The 23,165-nt window shown below is 43.6% G+C and overlaps 1 protein-coding gene across 1 annotated transcript; it reads right to left on the bottom strand.

Moving 5' to 3' along the window:
• Positions 1-2,658: 2,658 nt before the first annotated feature.
• LOC115175322 (phosphatidylinositide phosphatase SAC1-A) lies at positions 2,659-22,852 on the bottom strand. Its single transcript, XM_029734499.1, has 20 exons — positions 22,747-22,852; positions 20,715-20,812; positions 19,861-19,935; positions 19,380-19,507; positions 15,826-15,975; positions 13,600-13,659; positions 13,297-13,330; positions 12,295-12,396; positions 12,037-12,122; positions 9,701-9,787; positions 9,517-9,585; positions 7,825-7,904; positions 7,587-7,685; positions 7,012-7,150; positions 6,300-6,369; positions 4,797-4,869; positions 4,344-4,437; positions 4,033-4,125; positions 3,774-3,831; positions 2,659-3,562 (listed from the first exon to the last, which is right to left on the bottom strand). The coding sequence occupies exons 1-20, from the start codon at positions 22,773-22,775 to the stop codon at positions 3,426-3,428; spliced, it is 1,761 nt and encodes a 586-aa protein (XP_029590359.1). The 5' UTR covers positions 22,776-22,852; the 3' UTR covers positions 2,659-3,425.
• Between the last annotated feature and the right edge of the window lie 313 nt (positions 22,853-23,165).

Raw genomic sequence — 23,165 nt, 5'->3', positions numbered from 1 at the left:
CAAGTCCAACTGACTGCTCTCTAGCCTGGTTCCAGATCTGTTTGTGCCATCCTACCACTCACGACCAAAATATGTTAAAAAAAAATAATTTAAAACAAAAACAAATTTTTTTCTTTCAATAGTCGTTTATTGATAAATCATCCATAAACCTCACATGGTATTACAAAGTGGGGAATAATGTGTCAATTGACAGTTTACATAATTGCATTCACAGCAAGGTCATGGCCTAGTACTCGGACAAGAGGACAGGATAGCCTATTCAGGTATATGACCATTCATTACGAAATTGGACATCTGCAACTAGCCTCTAAATTACATTGCGAGTTAAATATCTAACTTTTAGGTTATAGCCAATCAGATTGCAAAAAAGTATAACCATGTGATGTCAAGTTTTTTTTTAAACTGTAGCAAGCTACTGATCCTGTCATATCCCTGAACCACTCAGTAACAATTTTTTGAAGGATGTCATTTTCTGAAGTTACACGGCATCAAACTGGGAATATGGTCTTTCTAGCAAACCAATGTCACAGCACGTTGTGACGATAAATAACTAGTTTCATAGTAACAGCCTGCCACTTACATTTGCAAAATGTAAAAAAAAAAAAAAAAAAAAAATCGTGAGGATTGACCATATTTAGGTATGTGTACAACTGACCTCAGTTGATTTACTAGCCAGAATCTTCAAAGCTAGCCTGGGTTCCAGTCTGTTTGTGCTAACATTCGAATTCCATGGTCACCCATTGTCATGCCAAACTAAATTTGTCATGACAAGGATTGGCATTATGAGCACAAACAGATCTGGGACCAGGCTACATCACAGTCCAGTTAAAATGTATTATGGTCATAGGAAATTAATGTTCAGGGTTTTGAATAACAACCAAGGAATGGTGATGAAGAAAGAAGGGGGGGGGAAATATTATCCACTACTAAATCATGAATACAACAACCATATTCCAAAATAAAGACATTCAAAACATAAGCCCAAGATAGTTTCCAATCCCCATATAAAAAACAGAAATATTCACCAGGAAAATCATACACCTTTAAAATGCTCTTGTTGACTCACACGAAAGACCAGGAAACATTTCTTCTAAAGTTTCATCCAGAAAAAAAAAAAATAATTCACTGCTTGATCTTTACATTTAGTATAGTCTCTGCAACTAAGTGCTCAGCATACAATCTTAATGTAAAATATACAGTATATATAATTATAAGGATATGTTCATGGAAACACAGATAACAGTAGCACAGTAGACAAGCTTGAGTTAGTCCTCCCCTCTGTGGTTACCACTGCCCAGCTTGAATAAAACAGTTCTAGCATATCAACATGATTCTAATTTAGCTAAAGCTCTAAAACTGCTTGTAGTAAATCACTGGCAGATTACAATAAAACATTCTAAAGGAGCAATGGAATTGCAATTACGTTCTAGAATATTTACGCCATGACAACTACTTCTGTATTATGAATGCAAGATCGAAATCCGAGCTGGAAAGCAGGCACAGAAAGGCATATAGCAACATAAACAGTCTACAATACAATCTCTAATGAATACAGTACATCTGGAAACACCCTGAAAACCATTAAATCATACTCAAAACATATTCATGAGAACAAGGAATGATTCTCTTTAGTCCACCCCCTCATCCATTGAGGGGCAAGCTTGTAAAGGCAGTATCTAAAATCAGCGTTTTCCAACTCTGGTCCTCCAACAGTACAGTTTCATTGTCAAGGGCTACAAAAACACACCTCGTTCAGCTCATTGATGGGCTTGATGATTAGTTGAATCAGGTGTGCTTGTAAAGGGTTACAATAATAGGGGGGGGATCCTGGAGGACCAGGTTTGGACAACACTGATCCAGAGCAGTAGTGTCAAATTCAATCCACTGAGGGTTTAGTAGTGCTAGGGGAAACACTCAGCAAGACCATAACACTTCCAAAATAGTGTGAGACGTCAACTATAAAAAACACACTGACAAGACAAGGTTATTATAAACAGCTGGAAAATGGCCACCACATGACAACTACGGTATAGCACAGGGCTCTCCAACCCTGTTCCTGGAGAGCTACCCTCCTGAAGCGAAAACCTTCAACCCCAGTTGTAACTAACCCGATTCAGCTGATCAACCAGCTACATTTACATTTTAGTCATTTAGCAGACGCTCTTATCCAGAGCGACTTACAGTAGTGAATACATAAATTTCATGCATTTTTTTGTTGTTGTTGTACTGGCCCCCTGTGGGAATAGAACCCACAACCCTGGCGTTGTACACACACCATGCTGGCGTTGCAAACACCATGCTCTACCAACCGAGCCACAGGGAAGACTAGCTAATTATTAGAATCAGGTGCGCTAGGTAAGGGTTGGAATGAACCTACAGGACTGTAGCTCTCCAGGAACAGGGTTGGAGAACACTGGTATAGTGACCACTATAACCAACAATGAATATTGAAAGATTTCACACCTCTCAGATCAAATACTATGTGCAACTTAGATGTTCACCCAAAGTGCACAAATAAGAAGGTAAGAGAAGCACAAAACTCTTACTTAAAAAAATAGAATCATAAATACTATACATGATTATGTTCATAGTAGGAAGACATTCTCCCCCCCACCATGTCATTCTTCTCTAGGATAACTAGCTAGTTTATAACTCTTCTTTAAATTAGTTTAGTAAGGCTTATTACGTTCAAGAGGACAACCAAAACATGTCATCTTTCTGAACAATGTATTCCAGTCATTCTTGTGCCTGTGAAAATGCCAACCGTTTTTGTGGATTCCTATAGTTTAAAATACATAATTGCATTTTAAAAATTACAGTAAACAGAAAAGTTAAACCAAAGAAACCATTCATTAATGTATAACATGAATATTCTCTTGTTTTTAAATTGCCTTCATGGAAAATGAAGAATTCTACTGCAATTCACTGAAGTATGACAGGTTTTCTGAGACCTCTGTAATAACCCTGTATGCCTTAAGTTGGTTAAACCGTCACCACGGTTGGCCGACTACGCCAACCACCAACCCGCTCCAACACCAGACAACAAAATAAATGAAACATAAGGTCAATATACACCATGATCTAAGGAATGTGAAATAGGATGATGGCCTGGAGAGTGAAGGAGGTGTGAGAGTCTGATAGGAGACTACAGTTCAGCCCAGCTTCAGTGGGTTTGCTAGCTGAAACTGGAGTTCAGGGTTTGAGTAGAAACCCCAATAGAAACTATAAGGCTACCTCCCAAATAGCACCCCATTAAAGTGCACTATATAGGGAATAGGGTGCCATTTGGGATGCCCCCCCCCCTAGGACGACAGCGTGGAGAGCAGTTAAGTACAGAGTCCGAGCAGCCGGGAGGAAGAAGAGTTGAATGAAGATGAAGAGGTATAGGAGTATGCTGGGCCGAGCCGCTTTCCACATACACAGGTTCAGTCCATCTTCTCTTTCTGCACCAGTTTGGGGGCGTCCACAAAGTCACGGCCGTTGAAGACTATGACGGCAGCGGTGACGGCAGCAGCAGTGCCCCAGAACAACAAATAGGCCAGGGTCTCAGTCCATGTGTCACCTGGGAAAGAGGGGGACATGAGAACAACCAATAAAGTACACAAAGATATACAGAGAGAAACAGTGATTTTTGTGACCAGAGATCAACACATTTTATGGATATAGACATAACCAGAACAAGCAAGCACGCCCTTGTGTCCTGAAGTTAGTAGGGCTAGAGTTAAAAGGCTAAAATGGACTTGTCAGAGGGAGATTAACAGTGGTTTTCTTACCAGCCATGAGGAGACAGATGATACACATGGAGAATGCAACCACCATGATGATGGGCAGCTGCAAGACAAAGATAACAAAATACATTACTCATAGTTTGGGGGGGGGGGGGGGGGGGGGGCAGAACTCCATATTAAAATGTGAGGAGAGGACCAGAGATGTAGTCGTGTAAAGTGAATGGACAAAACATCCAGAAAAGGCATCTCCCCACTCCTATGATACCGGTCTCCATCTCTCAGCAGTAATGGAGATGCGACTGACCGTGAGGAACTTCCAGTCCTTCTGGATGCGGAGTGGAGTGGGGCTGTCCGTTTCATCAACAGCATAGTTTCCAAGGAACAAATCAATGGAATCCTGGAGACAAGAAGAAAACACACATAACCTTTGAGCAACAAAGGGCTGACAACTAACAAAGCAAAAATAATGAGGAAAGCAATATTGGTCTATAGAAAAAAACTTCCAACTATACAGTAGATTTCTGATATAATAATTTAATTACTGACTACCTTATGTAGTTCACTAAATTAACTCATGTCATTTTTCTAGGCTTTTAAACTGAAAACCAGACGTACTTGTCTGAATCCGTCAGAGAAGTTATTCTTGTAGTAACGGATGGCAGAGTTCACTCCGTCCATCACCAAACCCATCTGGGTCCTCTTCCCTGTCCTAATGAAGGACAGGAAATAACAAACATCAATAACAAACACCGTCAACACATATCAAACGTTTCCCCCAACAAGGACGAGTGACATGTCACAAATAACCAGAAATACAGTCTGCCATTATGTCCACATAGCAATACTAACTGAATGGCATCAATCTGGTGTAGAAATAACAACCAACACACTACATCTCATGGCCAAAAAGGCACATTATCTACTTGTACACACCAACCAGCTAGTACCTAGAAAGTCCACATATCAATTAAGCACAAGGGACCTCAAATTGAAGCCGCACAACCAACACTTGACCTTTAACATCACAAGCATAGTGTCTGAAGACAGCAGCACACGGATGTTCAATACCTTGTGAAGTCAGTCTTCAGGGCTCCCGTGCCAGCGTACTGCTTGGCGCATGCGTTGGCATTGTCAGCCCAAGCTAGTGCAGAGAAACAAAGATATAAATAACACGGACAGACATTATTAGTGAGCAGAGAAATACCCAAATGCGGGACAACAGAATGATTTTGCAGGACAGTGTAGCCTGCACGAATACAAAGTGTTGGCAGCACCCCCTGCCCCTGTAAATGACGTCAGAATTTCTCAAAGTTTGTACCGACAGAGTAGCCTATTAAATATCATTACAGAATACACATAAAATGCATCCTCCAATTGCAACGTCTGCCTACACACATTGTATCAAGAAGTGTACATTTAACACCCTCAAACACCAAGTTAGGCATAACTCATTTCACCATAGGCCATCAGTCAATAGTTAATGAGAATTCTTCACATTTAACCAATGAAAACAGCCAAACTGCAATAATTTCATCTCAATCAGTTTCGTGAGAATATGCATTTAGATTTTCAATTACTTTTTCATGAGCAAATTAGAGCAGATTGTGTTAAGTGTATATAGCCTTCCTGAATACTTCCTGTATTCGTTTCAATCCAAGCAAATTCTTCCTAGTGGCTTGCATTTGAGTTTTGGCAGCATGAGCATTTTCTGGGGACTATTCAGCTAACCATCAGAAAATAGAATAAGAAATTAGGTGTTGTTGTGTGATAGTAATGTTATTATATTTGGTTGTGTTATGTAGAATACAAATGAAACATTGTGTGATCTTCCAAGACATGGATCCCGCTTGGAACTAATTTTAGTAAACAAGCACCATTGTGAGAAGTGGTGGAGAGCAGTGGCGCAGCTCTACACCCCTGCGCCCAACGAGCTTGATTGATTGATTGATGCGCGCGTAGCATACTCTTTTTGCCTCGCGCAAAATGTGGTGCTGCAGAAACGAGACCACGTGGAGCTGGGAATATTTGGCCAAGGAAACATTTCTGGTTGTTCTCAGGGAATGGAAAACAGTTAAGAAGTGAGGCTTTTAAAAAAACGGTAGTGAAGTAGCAGAAAATATGTTGAATGAGAAAGTAATGAACATGGAGAGCCTCACAATTTTGACGAAATTACCAGATATCTTTCAGCCCATTACAGCCATTTACTTTTGTAGCTCTACCTCAGAAGCACACTTTTTGTAGTTAAGGGGAAAAAAATAAGTAATTTTGACCCTAAATTAGGGACATTATTGTTTGGTTGCGGGACAAAGACACAAAATGCGGGACTGTCCCACACAATTCGGGACATGTGGTCACCCAAGAATAGTGTCAGAGGGACCACACAGATCAACTTCATATGACACTCAAAAGCTGCGTTCACACACACACACTTAGTCAAGGGCAGATTTTAACTAAGGGTTAGGAGAAACCCTGGGCTAAGGGTTAGGAGAAGTCCTGGGCTAAGATAATGCAGTGTGAAAAGGCCTAAAGCAGCTGCCATTCATAGGCTGTAGAGGGGCGGGGCCAACTTACCATTCTTATAGATCTTCTCAAAATCGGCCTGTTCCTCAATCCGCTGGGCCACATGCAGGACACCCATCCTCTGTGGAAAACCACCAAACAAGCATACATATGTCCATTTAGAAGGTGATAGGGTCAAGGAACTAGGGACAGGCCTCAGTCATTTACATTTTAGTCATTTAGCAGACGCTCTTATCCAGAGCAACTTACAGTAGTGAATGCATACATTTCATACTTTTTTTTTTTGTACTGGCCCCCCCGTGGGAATCGAACCCACAACCCTGGCGTTGCACACACCATGCTGGCGTTGCAAAAACCATGCTCTACCAACTGAGCCACAGGGAAGACCGCTCCCTGCTTGTCTGAGCCACAGGGAAGACCGCTCCCTGCTTGTTCTCTAAAATAAACGGCAAAAAATACTTTGGGAAACAACAGTAGCCACTGGTTGTCTTTGTTCAACCCTCTGCCTCTCATCTCTAACTCTCTCATCTAACGGTCAGAAGGATAACGCCCCAGTGTGTAAAACAAGGGGGTTTCAAGTAATAACGAGTGCAACCCTCCTAGCTCCCACCTGTAGCTGGGACTGTACGGAGCGGCGGGCCAGCTCGGGAGGACTTCCTACCTGTAGCTGGGACTGTACGGAGCGGCGGGCCAGCTCTGGAGGACTTCCTACCTGTAGCTGGGACTGTACGGAGCGGCGGGCCAGCTCTGGAGGACTTCCTACCTGTAGCTGGGACTGTACGGAGCGGCGGGCCAGCATGCTCTGGATGACGTTGGTGCGGTCCAGACAGTCCATGCAGTTACTACGGAACGTCCCCTTCTGCTGGGACAACACCTTCCCCTCTGTGTCTACCATGAAGTAGCTGCAGAGAGACAGAGGAGTCAGGAGACAAGGCTAGGAGAACACATATCCACAGAGCCAGTGACAGCACTGTAACGTTGGAACACCACCTACCGCTCCCTCTGCAGGGAGACAGAGGGGTCATCAGGAGACAAGGCTAGATGAGTCCCAAATGGCACCCTATTCCCTATATAGTGCACCATCTACTTGAGCCCCAATGGAAGGGAATAGGCTGCCACTTGGGATGCAGCCTGGGAAAACTCATATGCCCAGAGGAATTTCAGACGTCACTGACTGTAATGTAATCACTGGCATTGTACCCTGAAGACAGACCAGAGATATAGGGTAGAGGAGAAGACAATTTGCCTCTTCTGTGTTCATATGCCTATCGTCTTGCTAAAGAACATTAACCTGAGTCTTGTATGGTTGTTGGTGTATAGTCAATACGGAGATAATACCTGTATTCATCTTGTGTCTCAGCCACATTGTCCACCAGGATACTCAGACGATCCCATCTCATCCCACTGCACTCCTTGTGGAAGTCAAATGCTACATACCTGCAGTCATAAGAAACAAGGAGTGGATGTGTTAGATCCATCAATGAATCCACCCATCTAAAAGAAAATCTACAAAAATCATGGAAATAATAAGATAATGGGTGAGAGGGTGTTCAGGAGAGTGGTGTTTGGTTCTTACTTGATCATGCCGTTCTCCATGCCAGTCACCATCTTGGCAAAGGCTTGCTCCAGTGGCTTCTCTGAACCCTTCTGGTTGATCTGGAGGAAGAAGGGGAAAAAAACACCATCTTATACTGAACAATTTTTTTTTTCTTTTTAATGCAACATGTTAATTGTTTGTCACATGTTTCATGAGCTGAAATAAAAGATCCCAGAAATGTTCCATACTGCACAAAAAGCTTATTTCTCTCAAATGTTACCAAAATTGTTTACATCCCTGTTAGTGAGCATTTATCCTTTGCCAAGATAATCTATCCACCTGACAGATGTGGCATATCAAGAAGCTGATTAAACAGCATGATCATTACAGGTGCACCTTCTGCTGGGGACAAGAAAAGGCTACTAAAATGTGCAGTTGTGTCACACAACAATGCCACAGATGGCTCAAGTTTTGAGAGAGTGCGCAATTGGCATGCTGACTGCAGGAATGTCCACCTGAGCTGTTGCCAAACAATTGAATTTTCATTTCTCTACCATAGGCCGTCTCAATATTGTTGTAGAGAATTTGGCATTATGTTCAACCAGCCTCACAACCGCCTGCCAGATCAGGACCTCCACATCCAGCTTCTTCACCTGAGGGATCGTCTGAGACCAGCCACCCGGACAGCTGATGAAACTGTGGATTTTCACAACCGAAGTATTTCTGCACAAAATGTCAGAAACCGTCTCAGGGAAGCTCATCTGCGTGCCCGTCAACCTCACCAGGGTCTTGATCTGACTGCAATTCGACGTCGTAACCAACTTCAGCAGGCAAATGCTCATCTTCGATTTCTACTGGCACGCTGGAGAAGTGTGCTCTTCACGGATGAAGACCGGGCAGATGGCAGACTGCGTGTATGGCGTCGTGTGGGCGAGCGGTTTGCTGATGTCAACGTTGTGAACAGAGCGCCCCATGGTGGCGGTGGGGTTATGGTATAGGCAAGCATAAGTTAAACAACAAACACAATTGCATTTTATCAATGGCAATTTGAATGCACAGAGATACCGTGATGAGATCCTGAGGCCCATTGTCGTGATATTCATCTGCTGTCTTCACCTCATGTTTCAGCATGATAGTGCACGGCCCCATGTCGCAAGAATCTGTACACAATTCCTGGAAGCTGAACATGTCCCAGTTCTTCCATGGCCTGCGTACTCAGACATGTCACCCATTGAGCATGTTTGGGATGCTCTGGATCGACAGCGTGTTCCAGTTCCCGCTAATATCCAGCAACTTCACACCGCCTTTGAAGAGTGGGACAACATTCCACAGGCCATAATCAACAGCCTGATCAACTCTATGCGAAGGAAGGAGATGTCGCGTTGCATGAGGCAAATGGTGCTCACACCAGATACTGACTGGTTTCTGAACCACGTCCCTACTTTTAAATGTAAAAAATATGAGGCATCTGTGCATATCTGTGAAGTCCATAGATTAAGGCCCAATGAATTCATTTCAATTGACCGATTTCCTTATATGAACTTTAATTCAGTAAAATCTTTGAAATTGTTGCATGTTGGGTTTATATTTTTGTTCTCATATATAAAATATATATATAAAATATATATATATAAAATATATATAAAAATCTTTCTAATGCTTCTCTCTCACAATGCTGTGACAGGGATATGTTTTAGCCATCGTGAAGCTTCAACATTTTTTGGGTCCTACCAGGTTCAGAATGGTCTGCTTTCCATAGATGAGGACCTGGGAGTCAAAATGCCTCTGGAAGCCATCCATCTAGGAAGACAGTTGGGGGAGAATTAGTTAATTGAGGATTTGGCCGACAAGAGATCCACAGAGTGATTAGTGCAATAGATAGAGGGAAACTACCAGAAGATGTAAAAGCCCTTACGTGATTGGTGTTCTTGCTGATCAGTGGTTTGGGCTTGTATTTCAGGTTGGGCCTCTGAGACCAGAAGAAGGGCATGGAGCCTCGTGTCTGTGGACGGAAAACATATTTAATAACATTTAAAAAAGTATATTATTTTTTGAAAAGCTCTTATTTCTCTGTATTGGTTCAGAGTAGGGTTGTGGCGGTCTTTCAATTTTGACCGCCGGTTACTGTCATGCAAAAGACTGCCGGTCTCACGGTAATTGACAAACACCTTTAGCATCTCCAGGCCTCCATGTATTCAAGCTGAATGAATACAAGCAGCTGATGCACACCTTTGGAAAATCTACATTTAAAAAAAAATCTAATAGATCAATTTAATATACACCATCAAAATAAATCCATTATTTACTTTAGTCCGGTCTAAAGAAGCATTATGAAAAAAAAAAATATGTCCTTAGAACAGAACATGAGTTGGTCCACTGTATGTTATCTGGCTATGCTCCATGCCATAGGCTGTAAGCTTGTTCATTTAGCAGACAAGATACTGTATGTTATCTGGCTATGCTCCATGCCATAGGCTGTAAGCTTGTTCATTTAGCAGACAAGATACTGTATGTTATCTGGCTATGCTCCATGCCATAGGCTGTAAGCTTGTTCATTTAGCAGACAAGATACTGTATGTTATCCGGCTATTCTCCATGCCATAGGCTGTAAGCTTGTTCATTTAGCAGACAAGATACTGATGTTATCTGGCTATGCTCCATGCCATAGGCTGTAAGCTTGTTCATTTAGCAGACAAGATACTGTATGTTATCCGGCTATTCTCCATGCCATAGGCTGTAAGCTTGTTCATTTAGCAGACTAGATATGCTTATAAGTCCAGCGCCATCATTTTATAGTAAGAAGAATATATTTGAACTTAGCTGAATAAAATATAATGGCTATTTTTTTCCCCCCCATTCTGGAGCAAGTACACAAAGTGGCTATGATGAGCGTAAAAGTGATCATTTGAAACAGGTCCTGTAAATGATCAACCTTAATGTCTTAGAAATCAAAACATACATACACACACATACACACACACACACACACACACACACACACACACACACGGGCTACATGATGCTTCTATAGGCTGTTGATGATTTGAGGAAGTCCCACATGTAATTTTTTTAAAGCTTGCGATTTGTTCCTTGCCTCAGGCTGAAAAGATGATCATATTTTCTTTACTAAAACATACAATTAGTTTTGATTTAGAATGGCCCATTATTAAAATGGGCAGGAACAAACAGGAACAAGAGGAAAATACATGTTATCTGTATGCACTCCAATAGCCGAATGGAGGCGGCACGTTTTCCCTCTGATCTGTTTTTCAATGACGCCGGGTAGGCTACTTCGGTTTTATAGCGGAGCTGTACTGAATATGAGCAGCTGAGAAATATATATAACACTTATTTCACTCCATGTGTAAACCACTGTTTGAGGAGCACGCTCTCGCTGCATGACAGGTGATATTCTGCCCAAACTCTGTATGTCATGGTCTCTCCAACCCTGTTCCTGTAGTTACCCAGTACTCTGTATGTCATGGTCTCTCCAGCCCTGTTCCTGTAGTTACCCAGTACTCTGTATGTCATGGTCTCTCCAACCCTGTTCCTGTTGCTGTAGTTACCCAGTACTCTGTATTTCATGGGCTCTCCAACCCTGTTCCTGTAGTTACCAAGTACTCTGTATGTCATGGTCCCTCCAACCCTGTTCCTGTAGTTACCCAGTACTCTGTATGTCATGGTCTCTCCTACCCTGTTCCTGTAGTTACCCAGTACTCTGTATGTCATGGTCTCTCCAACCCTGTTCCTGTAGTTACCCAGTACTCTGTATGTCATGGGCTCTCCAACCCTGTTCCTGTAGTTACCCAGTACTCTGTATGTCATGGGCTCTCCTACCCTGTTCCTGTAGTTACCCAGTGCTTACATTTTGGGAAACCAAGTGAAATCAGTTCGGGAACATTGATAGTAACATGTGTTTACAACAAAACATATTTAATTAAACTGTTGACAGCCCCTCTGCACACTGCAGAAAGGAATAAAGGAGAGAGGAGATGGAAACACACGGTGGTGAGATTTTCTGTACAGCTAAAGGGTCACCCAATTAACTATTCAAATGTTTTAAAAAATCCCTATAACTAGGCTTTTCAAAATAAAATACAATTTCACTATAATTGTAGGCTAACTGTAAGCCGCCCTGCACAATGAATGAACCAACAGCATCGCCTAGGGCTATACGTTCTCTCCCAGACTCTTCCTAGACCGCCATCTACCACTACTATTGCTGCCGTCGCTGCTACCACCACTACTCACCTGTACGAATGAAGCTCTTCCTCCATTGTACAGGACAATTTGTTCAGTCTCCACAAAGTTAGCAGCGTGGCCCTCAGAATCGATACCTGAGGGGAAAAAAACAAATAATGAGAGAATGAATATGACCTATGCAGCATTCCAGTGCTGTTCAGTACCATGGCTCCATCCCAATTGGCACCAAAGCCCTATGGACCCTGGTCAAAAGTAGTGCACTACATAGGGAACAGGGTGCCAATCGGGACGTGACCCGTGTGTTACCTCTGACGTAGTATCTGACCCCAGCCCTGAAGCAGCTCCTCCTGGATATGAGGATCCATTCAAAGATCTTCCCGTTGACTCGGCACGGCTTCATCACGACGACTGGATCCGGGTCAAGGACCTCACACTGCTACATCATCAGGCCAAATTGTACTAAGGTCACGTCCCAAATGGCACCTTATTCCCTATATAGTGCACCACTACTGACCAGGGCAAAAGTAGTGCCCTATATAGGGAATAGGGTGCCATTTGGGACTTAACACAAGTGGAGGATGCTACTGTACTTGCACGCTAAGTGGAGGATGCTACTGTACTTGCACGCTAAGTGGAGGATGCTACTGTACTTGCACGCTAAGTGGAGGATGCTACTGTACTTGCACGCTAAGTGGAGGATGCTACTGTACTTGCACGCTAAGTGGAGGATGCTACTGTACTTGCACGCTAAGTGGAGGATGCTACTGTACTTGCACGCTAAGTGGAGGATGCTACTGTACTTGCACGCTAAGTGGAGGATGCTACTGTACTTGCACGCTAAGTGGAGGATGCTACTGTACTTGCACGCTAAGTGGAGGATGCTACTGTACTTGCACGCTAAGTGGAGGATGCTACTGTACTTGCACGCTAAGTGGAGGATGCTACTGTACTTGCACGCTAAGTGGAGGATGCTACTGTACTTGCACGCTAAGTGGAGGATGCTACTGTACTTGCACGCTAAGTGGAGGATGCTACTGTACTTGCACGCTAAGTGGAGGATGCTAATGTACTTGCACGCTAAGTGGAGGATGCTAATGTACTTGCACGCTAAGTGGAGGATGCTATCATTTGTGACCTTGCAATGGCTTTCTAAAGTGCCCCTGAGGGAATGATTTAAGTTCCACCGAGTTGAAATTGGTTCTTGGAACACTCAGAGACCCATTCAGACTCTTATGTTCTGATGTGGTTCCACTGATTACTAGTACAAGATAGATAAGTGGGAGCAAAGCAAGACCGTGAAAAGGATACATCCATGGACAACAGGGATCGCAAACTTGTGGAGCTGAAAAAGGGAAACAAAGATAATATTTTTTTTTAACTTTGTCACTGGATATATTACAACGAAGAACAAAGACTGTGGTCATCTATAGTGAGTTATTGTTAAAACAGATCATTTCGGAAGGGTAAGGTTGATGTTATCTTGTCTATATTCTAATACTATTACCTCTGATACATGAGAATAAGAAACAATGAATTAAGACTGTGGACATGTGTAATGTGTTATAATGCAAACAGGTGGAGGTGTTGTGATGTCATCTTCATATCACTCACCTCCGGCTGGGTAAGGAACTCTCTCAGGAGGCTTCCATTCCACACAAACCTCTGATCTGCCTAGAAACAGGAGAAACAGTCAGCCAGTCAGTCATAGAGTCCATCAATTCCTTAAATCTGTCCAACCTGCAGTAAATTATTTCCACTCAATCCGTTTGAGCAGACAATAGCCAGGTTTCCATTGACCGAACGTTCCATTTATTACAGAAAATATATATATTTTTTAAATCACTGCGACATGTGTAATGTAAAAGGCTGATATAGGAAACATTTTCTAAAGATCGTACAACATTTATCTGTTTGACAGGGGTGGATTTTTAATTCTGTCTAACTTTCCTTATGGCAACAAATGATGGAAACTGTTCCCCCACAAAAAAAAAATATATATTATTGCTGAATAATTTGGAAGGTATGCAGGGCACGTAACTACAAAACTCCACATTTAATTCTAAATGCCTACTGCTTGTGTTTCTTTGCAGGACAAGGATAGTCCTGACTTTCAAGTATGCCCAAATTGCTTCGCCTTTCTTTTCTGATTGGCTGACGAGTTTCACCATCCAATTATTACAGATCTACAGGAGTACAAGTTCGCCATGGCGATACGTTGGCACAGACCGTGGCGATACGTTGGCACAAGAGAATTGTTAGAATACAGCAAATATTAGTTAATTATTGCATTCTATACATGCTGGCTTTCGCAGGCTATACCCTGAGACATGAAACATATGTGGGGAGGGCATACATGCTGTCGCCAATGTATTAGCGCGCAATTCTCCTAAAAGCTTCCACCACTACTTTGATTAGACGAGGGCAAGGTGGAGCTAACCACCCCATTGCTTTTAACTAACCAATTCTTTCAAATCTAGATGAAGTGCTTATTTCAGGAGCATAAGAGTTGGGGTTTTTTGAGGGGCACGGCCAGAGTTGTCTTACTGCGTACCAAGCTAGTCAACCGCGAACGCCGAGGTCAGAGAGTATTATCAAAGATGTTGGTCTAAAAATAGATATTTCACAGGATGTGGTCCGTCTCATCTACCTGGCAGTATTATCCCATTAGATATTATCCATGGCTCGTCCATATTGGAGGAGTGTCACTGCCAGATTAACTGTGGCGTTTGGGCTCCTGCCATGCATGTAAACCACACCAGTCACCTTGCCCTCACGTGTACACACAGATTGACCTTTTCAAACCCCCCCCCCCCCCCTCCTCAGTCTCAGCTGAGGCATTACTCTCGTGTGCAGAAGGTGTACATATAGTGTACAGGATTTTCACTTTCTTCTCCAATGAAACTTTGTTCAACTGGTTTGATGGTGAGAAGAACGTGTGGCCCTAGTTTAGACATGGAACAGGAGTCACGATCTGTCCCCCGTCCGCCCCCATACTGTTCCCCGTCCGCCCCCCCAGTATCGTTCCCCGTCCGCCCCCCATACCGTCCCCCGTCCGCCCCCATACCGTTCCCCGTCCGCCCCCCATACCGTTCCCCGTCCGCCCCCCCCAGTACCGTTCCCCGTCCGCCCCCCCCAGTACCGTTCCCCGTCCGCCCCCCCCAGTACCGTTCCCCGTCCGCCCCCCAGTACCGTTCCCCGTCCGCCCCCCCAGTACCGTTCCCCGTCCGCCCCCCCAGTACCGTTCCCCGTCCGCCCCCCAGTACCGTTCCCCGTCCGCCCCCCCAGTACCGTTCCCCGTCCGCCCCCCCAGTACCGTTCCCCGTCCGCCCCCCCAGTACCGTTCCCCGTCCGCCCCCCCAGTACCGTTGCCCGTCCGCCCCCCCAGTACCGTTGCCCGTCCGCCCTCCCGTACCGTTGCCCGTCCGCCCTCCCGTACCGTTGCCCGTCCGCCCCCATACTGTCACCCTATGGAACATGTTTCAAAGTAAGGTACTATATAGTGAAGAGTGCAGCCTCTAGCTGTGTTCTGTTCATTTGTCCTGTGCTTTATAAAAAAACATTTTTTGCATATAAAATAGATGCGACAATTTCCTGCTAGGATGCATTTCCATTTAACCACCTTGTGTCGAGTAAAAACAGCTGGACGCAATGTCACACACAAAAAAAACGAGTGTTTGCCCTCTGATAGAGGTAGATAGTTTACCATACTGCTCATATCCAAATCTTTCCAGGTCTACAAAAGAGTCTAGAGGGTTATGAAAGGTCTAGGGTTGTTTCTGGAAAGGGTCTTTGTTCCAGAGAAACAATAGTCCTCTCTCTCTCTCTCTCTCTCCTCACCCTCTCCAGCAGGCTCATCTCCTGGAAGTCGTGGCTGACGTTGGCCAGTCTCTGAAGGGTGTGAGTCAGGTCATAGTCAGTGCAGAAGTAGAATCCATCTGTCGTCAGCACGTTGTTAATCATGGACAGGAATGTCTTGTTGTCTTGCGTCTGGAGAGAGGGGAGAACATAGATTAGCTGGCTGGGCACAACTCATGACAGTGCAGTTTGTAGGAGTTGTATATGGGAAATGTGAGAAGAGGCTGTTAAGCCAGGGATGTTATCATATGAAATTAAAACAGCATGCTTTAGAAACATGGAAATAAATCTTACAAGGCAACCAATAAACAAATTAAATACATCTGAATCAGATTGACAGTATTAGCAGTAACACAGCCTCAATTGACTACAGTGGGTAAAAAAAAATTTAAAAAATTTTTTTTTTTAAAAAGGGAACCTTGTTATTGCATGGCTGACATCATTTCCGTATTACAATAGCCCTCCGTCAATAGATTTCCATCTAAACCTTGTCCACTTCACCTCCCTCACAGGGCTTTACTGCACGTGGAGGTTAGGATGCATAACCCCTAATGATCTCTGCATCCCAAACGGCAGCACCCTATTCCCTATACGGTGCAGGTGTCTTACTTCAGCTACCGAGCAACCCCAGGCATTAAGGCCCCTCCCTCCACATGTCTAATAGGATCTGTATTCTGGATGCTAAGCCAGTTAGCCCAGGGAGAGAGGGGGAGAGCGAGAGAAGACAGACATGAATGACTCTCCGGGTACGCCCACAAGGACTTCTCCCGAAGTGTCTTTTCGCGATCCCTCACATCCTATCTGCTTGTGTCCTTCTCAACAGTATTGGAGAAGGTCCAAGGTTCCTCCTCAGGTCTTCTCCAATGCGTTCTGAAGAGGAGGCAAGGAGAGAGGATGCAAGGAAATACAAATGAGATTCGTCCTATACCTCCTCAACCACTACGAGGCTGCAGCTGCTTCCCTGCATTATGTCAGCACTTTATATCCTGTTTTTGCTAGTGAGTGCAGTCTGTCTTCTCTCCCCACACCCCGGGTGCTCTGGTCAAAAGTAGTGCACTGCATAGGGAATAGGGTGGCATTTGGAATCATTCATGTTTATTAAACACCTCCAAACTAATCTCCAGCCCCAGTTTCCACTACGGCACTCATGGAAATATGAAAAGTATTAAACGCTTGAAGAATTTAGGTCTAAACTTAACTTTCACTGACCATTCTAATAAAATATGTCTTTCTTTAAAACATCAAGTAAACAGTGTGACAACCATGTACATGTGGACACACCCGTTGCTGACAGGTGTATAAAAATAGAACAAAAACATCGGCAGTAGGCTGGGCCCGTATTGAAGAGTAAATTTCAACGTGGCACCATCCTAGGATGCCACCTTTCCAACAAGTCAGTTCGTCAAATTTCTGCCCTGGTCAACTGTAAGTGCTGTTATTGTAAAGTGGAAACATCTAGGAGCAACAACGTCTCAGCCACGAAGTGGTAGGCCACACAAGCTCCCAGAACAGGACCGCCGAGTGCTGAAGCGTGTAAAAAATTGTCTATCCCCTGTTGCAACACTCACGACCGAGTTCCAAACTGCCTCTGGACTCAACATCTGCACAAGAACTGTTCTTCTGGAGCTTCATGAAATGGGTTTCCATGGCCGAGCAGCCGGATACAAGTCTAAGTTCACAATGCGCAATGCCAATGCATAGTGCCAACTGTAAAGTTTGGTGGATGAGGAATAATGGTCTGGGGCTGTTTTTCATGGTTTGGGCTAGGCCCCTTAGAGCCACATTCTAGATGATTCTGTACTTCCAACTTTGTGTCAACAGTTTGGGGAAGGCTCATTCCTGTTTCAGCATGCCAATGCCCCTGTGCACAAAGCGAGGTCATTACAGAAATGGCTACACAGCGGTATGGAAGAACTTGACTGGCATGCACAGAGCCCTGACCTCAACTCCATCGAACACCTTTAGGATGAATTGGAACGCCGACTGCGAGCCTGGCCTAATCGCCCAACATCAGTGCCCAACCTCACTAATGCTCATGTGGCTGAATGGAAGCAAGTCCCTGCAGCAATGTTCCAACATCTAGTGGAAAGCCTTCCCAGAAGAGTGGAGGCTGTTATAGCAGCAAAGAGGAGACCAACTCCATATTAATGCCCATGATTTTGGAATGAAATGTTCGACGAGCAGGTGTCCACATACATGTAGTGCATGTCAAATCTGTGTAGTTTACATGTAACAACAAAAGAAAACGTGTAAAAAAATATATATATTTTTTATTTCTGTCCTCTAAAAGAGTGGTGGTGTATGGGCCAAAAATAAAATATGTATGTATGTATGTATGTATGTATGTATGTATGTATGTATGTATGTATGTATGTATGTATGTATGTATGTATGTATGTATGTATGTATGTATGTATGTATATATTGTAACGACCCTGGGTTTATAAGCGCGGAAATCGACTCTGCCGCTCGAGCATGCTTTTGCGGCACAGTCGATAGCGCGCCGGACTTCGGGCATGAAGGTCGAGGGTTCGAGACCTGCTCCCTGCTGTTTCATTACAAGATTTTTTTATCAGTGACAAATTACATTTTCCTTAATAAAGGCAATTCAGTGTAAACTTAGTCAGCCGTGCCGTTAGCCAGCGTTGTTCTGGCCGAGCCGTTAGCCAGCCAGCGTTGTTCTGGCCGTGCCGTCAGCCAGCGTTGTTCTGGCCGTGCCGTCAGCCAGCGTTGTTCTGGCCGTGCTGTGGTGCGTCTCTAAACTCCCCGGTGGCAGTTACAATGACTTAAGTTAAGTCCCAAATGGCTCCTTTGTAGTGCACTAGAGTCCCATCAAAAGTAGTATAGGGAAAAGGATACCATTTGTGATGTAACCTTACAGTCTCAAGCCAAGGCTGCTCTTTCAATTAGCACTACAGGAATAGCCAGCCTTGATGAATAATGTACATGGCCTGCGTCACTGAAATTACATACTAACTCTTTGTCATTGTGTGATTCCAACAGTAGGGAATAAAGGCAAAGGAGCTTGTTGTTGAAACAGGAGGTTCAATCTAGTTCAAAAGCTACTGTCTGTTAGCCGTCCTAACACTACTGTAGCTAGGTCCCCTCTGGTTCAAATACACTGTATATAGATAGGCCATTTCCTCAGAGCTGTGGACTGTTTCCATGTGAGTGTGCTTTCCCTACTGCTTGGCAAACACTAGGATAAATTATAACCAAATTCTCCCTGTGTACTGATGGAGTGATAACATGCAACAACTATCAATGAATACAGTATCTAGAAAGAGGCTGAAACAAAATCAGCTGACAGTGCTGCATATTGGAATAGGAAGTGGTAACAACCCTGGCTAGTCACATATACGCTATTTACCACTAGAGACTGGGGTTAAATAAACACAACACACCTTCCTACTGTTCTCTCACTTGCCTGTCTCTCCCTCTGTTTCTAACTATAGTCTAAAATGAAATAAATTTAAATAACATACAAAAAAATAAAAAATAATATCCCCAAAAATGTGCCAGAGCGTGTTTGTCACCTGGTTCTCAGTGAGGTGAAGCACAGTCTTTTTGTAGGAAATGACATCAAAATCCACTGCCTTCCACACAGCGTGACCCAAGAGGCTGCCCACGTTCCTCTTCTTGGTGATGACAATCAGGTACATCCCTGTGAGGGGGGGGGGAAATCCATGGGTTAACATGGCAGGCTGGTCAGCCCCATATCTAAACAGTGACGTGTTACAGGGGTACATCTTGTGGGACAAGACGGAAGTTACGTCCAAATGTTCACTTCCAACTCATTTGAAAGTAAATTACTGCTCTAAGGAATATGGTGGAAACTCCCACTAGTGGCTAGGCCACGCCTCCACCAATCCAATGTTTTTAGATTTGTGGGAAGTAGTGAACGAGTCCACCCTTCAGAATTAAGGAGATATTGTTGGGGCGCACCAAGTGGCAGGCCTACATCTTGTGTGACAACATATACAGGACCAGCCCAGTGTTGTCAGGCTGTGGACCTACCTGCCACCAGGCGGACGGTGCCCATGATGCCACAGATGGGCCTGGTGTTGGCTGACGGCGGAACATCCTTCTTCCCTAAAGAAATAAGACTAAAATCAGTGTTTCACCTTAATCGTTTCGTTTTTGAGATGTTTTTAATGTTTATACTGAAAACGTTTTACCAACTCAAACCAGATATACCGTAACGTATGTAGAAAAGATAATGGAGCGATACATCTTAAAATATAATCTGAGAACTAACAATCACCAAAATAAAAACCAGACTGGGAGAATCCACATTTCTGAAAAGGGAATGGAATTGATTTTGTAATAAATGTTTGAGTCACTGGGATAGCATAAGAACACAGTGTAAGCCACGGCAAAATGCGTAGAACTGCAGGAAACTAGCTTTAAAAACATCTACACGTCTCTGTGGCACAGAGGAGGGTCTATAAAACGTTAATCAGAAACACTATTCATAACTTCTTCACTTCAGGAAGTCCATTGGATACCTAGAAAAACCCTCTCGGCAACGAGGCAAGGCACTCGTACAGAGTATGAGATAGATCCATTGAAGGGTCATGGCATGGTTAGAACCATGAGCAGGGGTCCACTATTTACAGAGCAACTCAGAGCATCTTCATGTCCATATCAACTGACAAGAATTCTAATGGTATTGACCCTGAACTCTTGACTCACGCCAATTAATGGCAGCGTATTTCTGTTTTGTGTTGACAATCTTCCCATTGAAGCCACCAGCATTGTATTCACTAGAATCCAAACGGAAGCCGAAACAGGGAGTTCATCTATTAATAAATACTTGTTTTTTGTTTTCTGTTGCAAAGCGTTTTGCTACGTTGTGCACTAAGTCTTACCAGTCAGGGTCATCTCATTGGACACCCTGTCGATGGCCAGAACTGCCTCCACCCCATCATCACAGGCCTCAATGTAGAACTTCTCTGGGCTGGTGTGCCTGTGGGAAGGGAGGGGGAATAATGAGGTTCAAGTATGTTGCGGACTAGGGTGAAGTACCTAGGGAATACTTCAACCCGGAGCACGTTACAGAGAACATCCAGTGACATGAAGAGCAATAAAAAGTGAAATGTACAGAAAGGTTATCTGCCACCTGAGATGCAGCACATTACAGAGATGTAATAAACCTCAGGATTATTAATCACAGGGCAGACAGGCAGACAATAAACGTAGATAATGCCAACTGATTAACACTACAGTCTGAAGAAGCACTGTCCTGCACCAAACTCTAAACCGGAAGAACAATAGCTACACAGCGACTGTTTATGTTTAGCTTGCTTGCCAGTGCCACAGTGGTGACGTCAGACAGAGGAAATACCAGAATAAGCAACTTGGTGGTTTCTGTATCCATAGTTACATGTTGCACTGCTTGTCCCATTTCTTGCTGAGCTTAGAGAGCATGGCATGTAATGATGTAAGCTTAATATCACAACAGACCTGCACCGTCAGACGTTTAAACAGGTTCGCGCAAGAGGACTGAGCATTGCAACTCTGTCTGCATTAAGGCAACTCTCTTCTACCCCGCTGCCTGTCAGTGAGTTTTGTACTGCATGAATCGCTTCAATGATTACGCTTAAAAATGGTGCATTCAGCAAGAGACTGAAAGAAAGACTGCAACACTTGTCTTAGCCTAGGCCTTGTATGACACAAAGCCGAGTAAGCCTACAAAAGCTCATCCACGCCTGTGCAAACAATGAACATTTAGGCCTAAAAGGAACGGCAAAGAACAATGTACCGTGTAACAAAGGTGTTTCTCTGTCTCTGGCTATGATTGATTTCCTATAGCAGCATAAACGGGCTGAACAACAACCTGCAAGCAGAGCTTGAAAATCCAGCATCAGAAACACGTGGCCTCATTTCTGGGCGACAATAAAGTCTGTAGAATGGAGTGCCATCATGCACTACCCTGAGCTATAAGTGAGGACTGAGGAGAAGTGGCTGCCAGACAAAAGCCTTATTGTTAAGGGCTTTTCAACATATTCTCATGCCACAGGAAAGCCTGGGACAACCAGATACACTGCTGGCATAACAACCACTCCATATTGGCTGCTTGCATGACTTGACATGAAGTTGTGACTGAATTTAACAACCAAAAGTAGGTTAGAACCTGTTCATGGCCGTTGTATTGGTAGATACCTATTCTCAACGAGCTATCGGTGCCAACTCTGATACAGCATCAATACTTAATGAGCACCATTGTTGTGTTAATACATCTACTACTGACTTGGCCCGTTAACTTGTTATTTTGAGCCACTCAGTCAGCTATTCAGATCCCCACCCCAATGTTGCCCAATATGTCCTGCAAAGTGTGTCACACCCACTACAAAGACAGCAACAAAAAAAAAAATGTATGCAAAACTTGGACTGATATACCATTGGTTTGATTGCCCACCCTGTAGGCTACTCCATGTATTGTATATCATATAGCTGAAAGACCAGGTCTCTGGTCAGTGTTCTCTGCTGCTTATCCATATGACTTGTTTACCAGCAAACAATAAGACAATTATGTTCTTTTATTTAAATTTTTTTAAATTGCAACTACACAAGCTAATTAGCTGACTACTAAACTGAAATGACAGGCAACTGCTTATACAACATTAATGTCATTTCGTCGTTGCCATTAATCTAGACAAATAGATAGTTAGCTTGTTAACTAGGTAGTTAAGCGAGTTCTAGACTGGATTGCCATTGATTGTTAGCTTTAGCTAGCATTCAGCAGGCAATCAAGCTAACTAGCTGATGTCAACCCGAATTTTGAAATTCATGAGAAGATTATGACACATGTCGTCTCTTTGGGTGAAACCGTGAACCTGATATTGAGTATACTTGATCGGTGTCGTTTAATTACATTTAAAAGTGAAGCACAATACTTACAAATTGAACCTCTCGTAGGCAGTCGGCATCTTCACTTCTTGTATCAATCTGACCTTAATAATCTTCTTCGGTGGTGGTGTTTTACAGCGGACAACACCGGAAATGGGGTATTGCCGCCCACTACTGGTTGCGGGAAATGAATAAAAAACATAAATAAATAAAAAAAACTCAGCAAACTCAGTGCACTGAGGTATTAGAGAGGAAGAGGAAGAGAGAAGCCCAACACCGAGGAAAATCAGTCCACTTCCAGCTGGTGGCGGTTTTTCGTTGTTAAGCCCTCCAAGCATGGAGTTTTTTGTATGTCGGTCAATGAGTGTCGAATTTGGTAAACCAAAAAAAATAATGGCTTATTTGCTACTTGAGGTTTATTTGATCGAATATAAGTTTCGTAATGCTTAAGTTGTTACGAGTATACTGAT

The sequence above is a fragment of the Salmo trutta genome, chromosome 36, assembly GCF_901001165.1.
Source record: "Salmo trutta chromosome 36, fSalTru1.1, whole genome shotgun sequence".
In the NCBI taxonomy this organism is placed as follows: domain Eukaryota; kingdom Metazoa; phylum Chordata; class Actinopteri; order Salmoniformes; family Salmonidae; genus Salmo; species Salmo trutta.
This window is presented reverse-complemented; position numbering and strand designations above follow the sequence as displayed.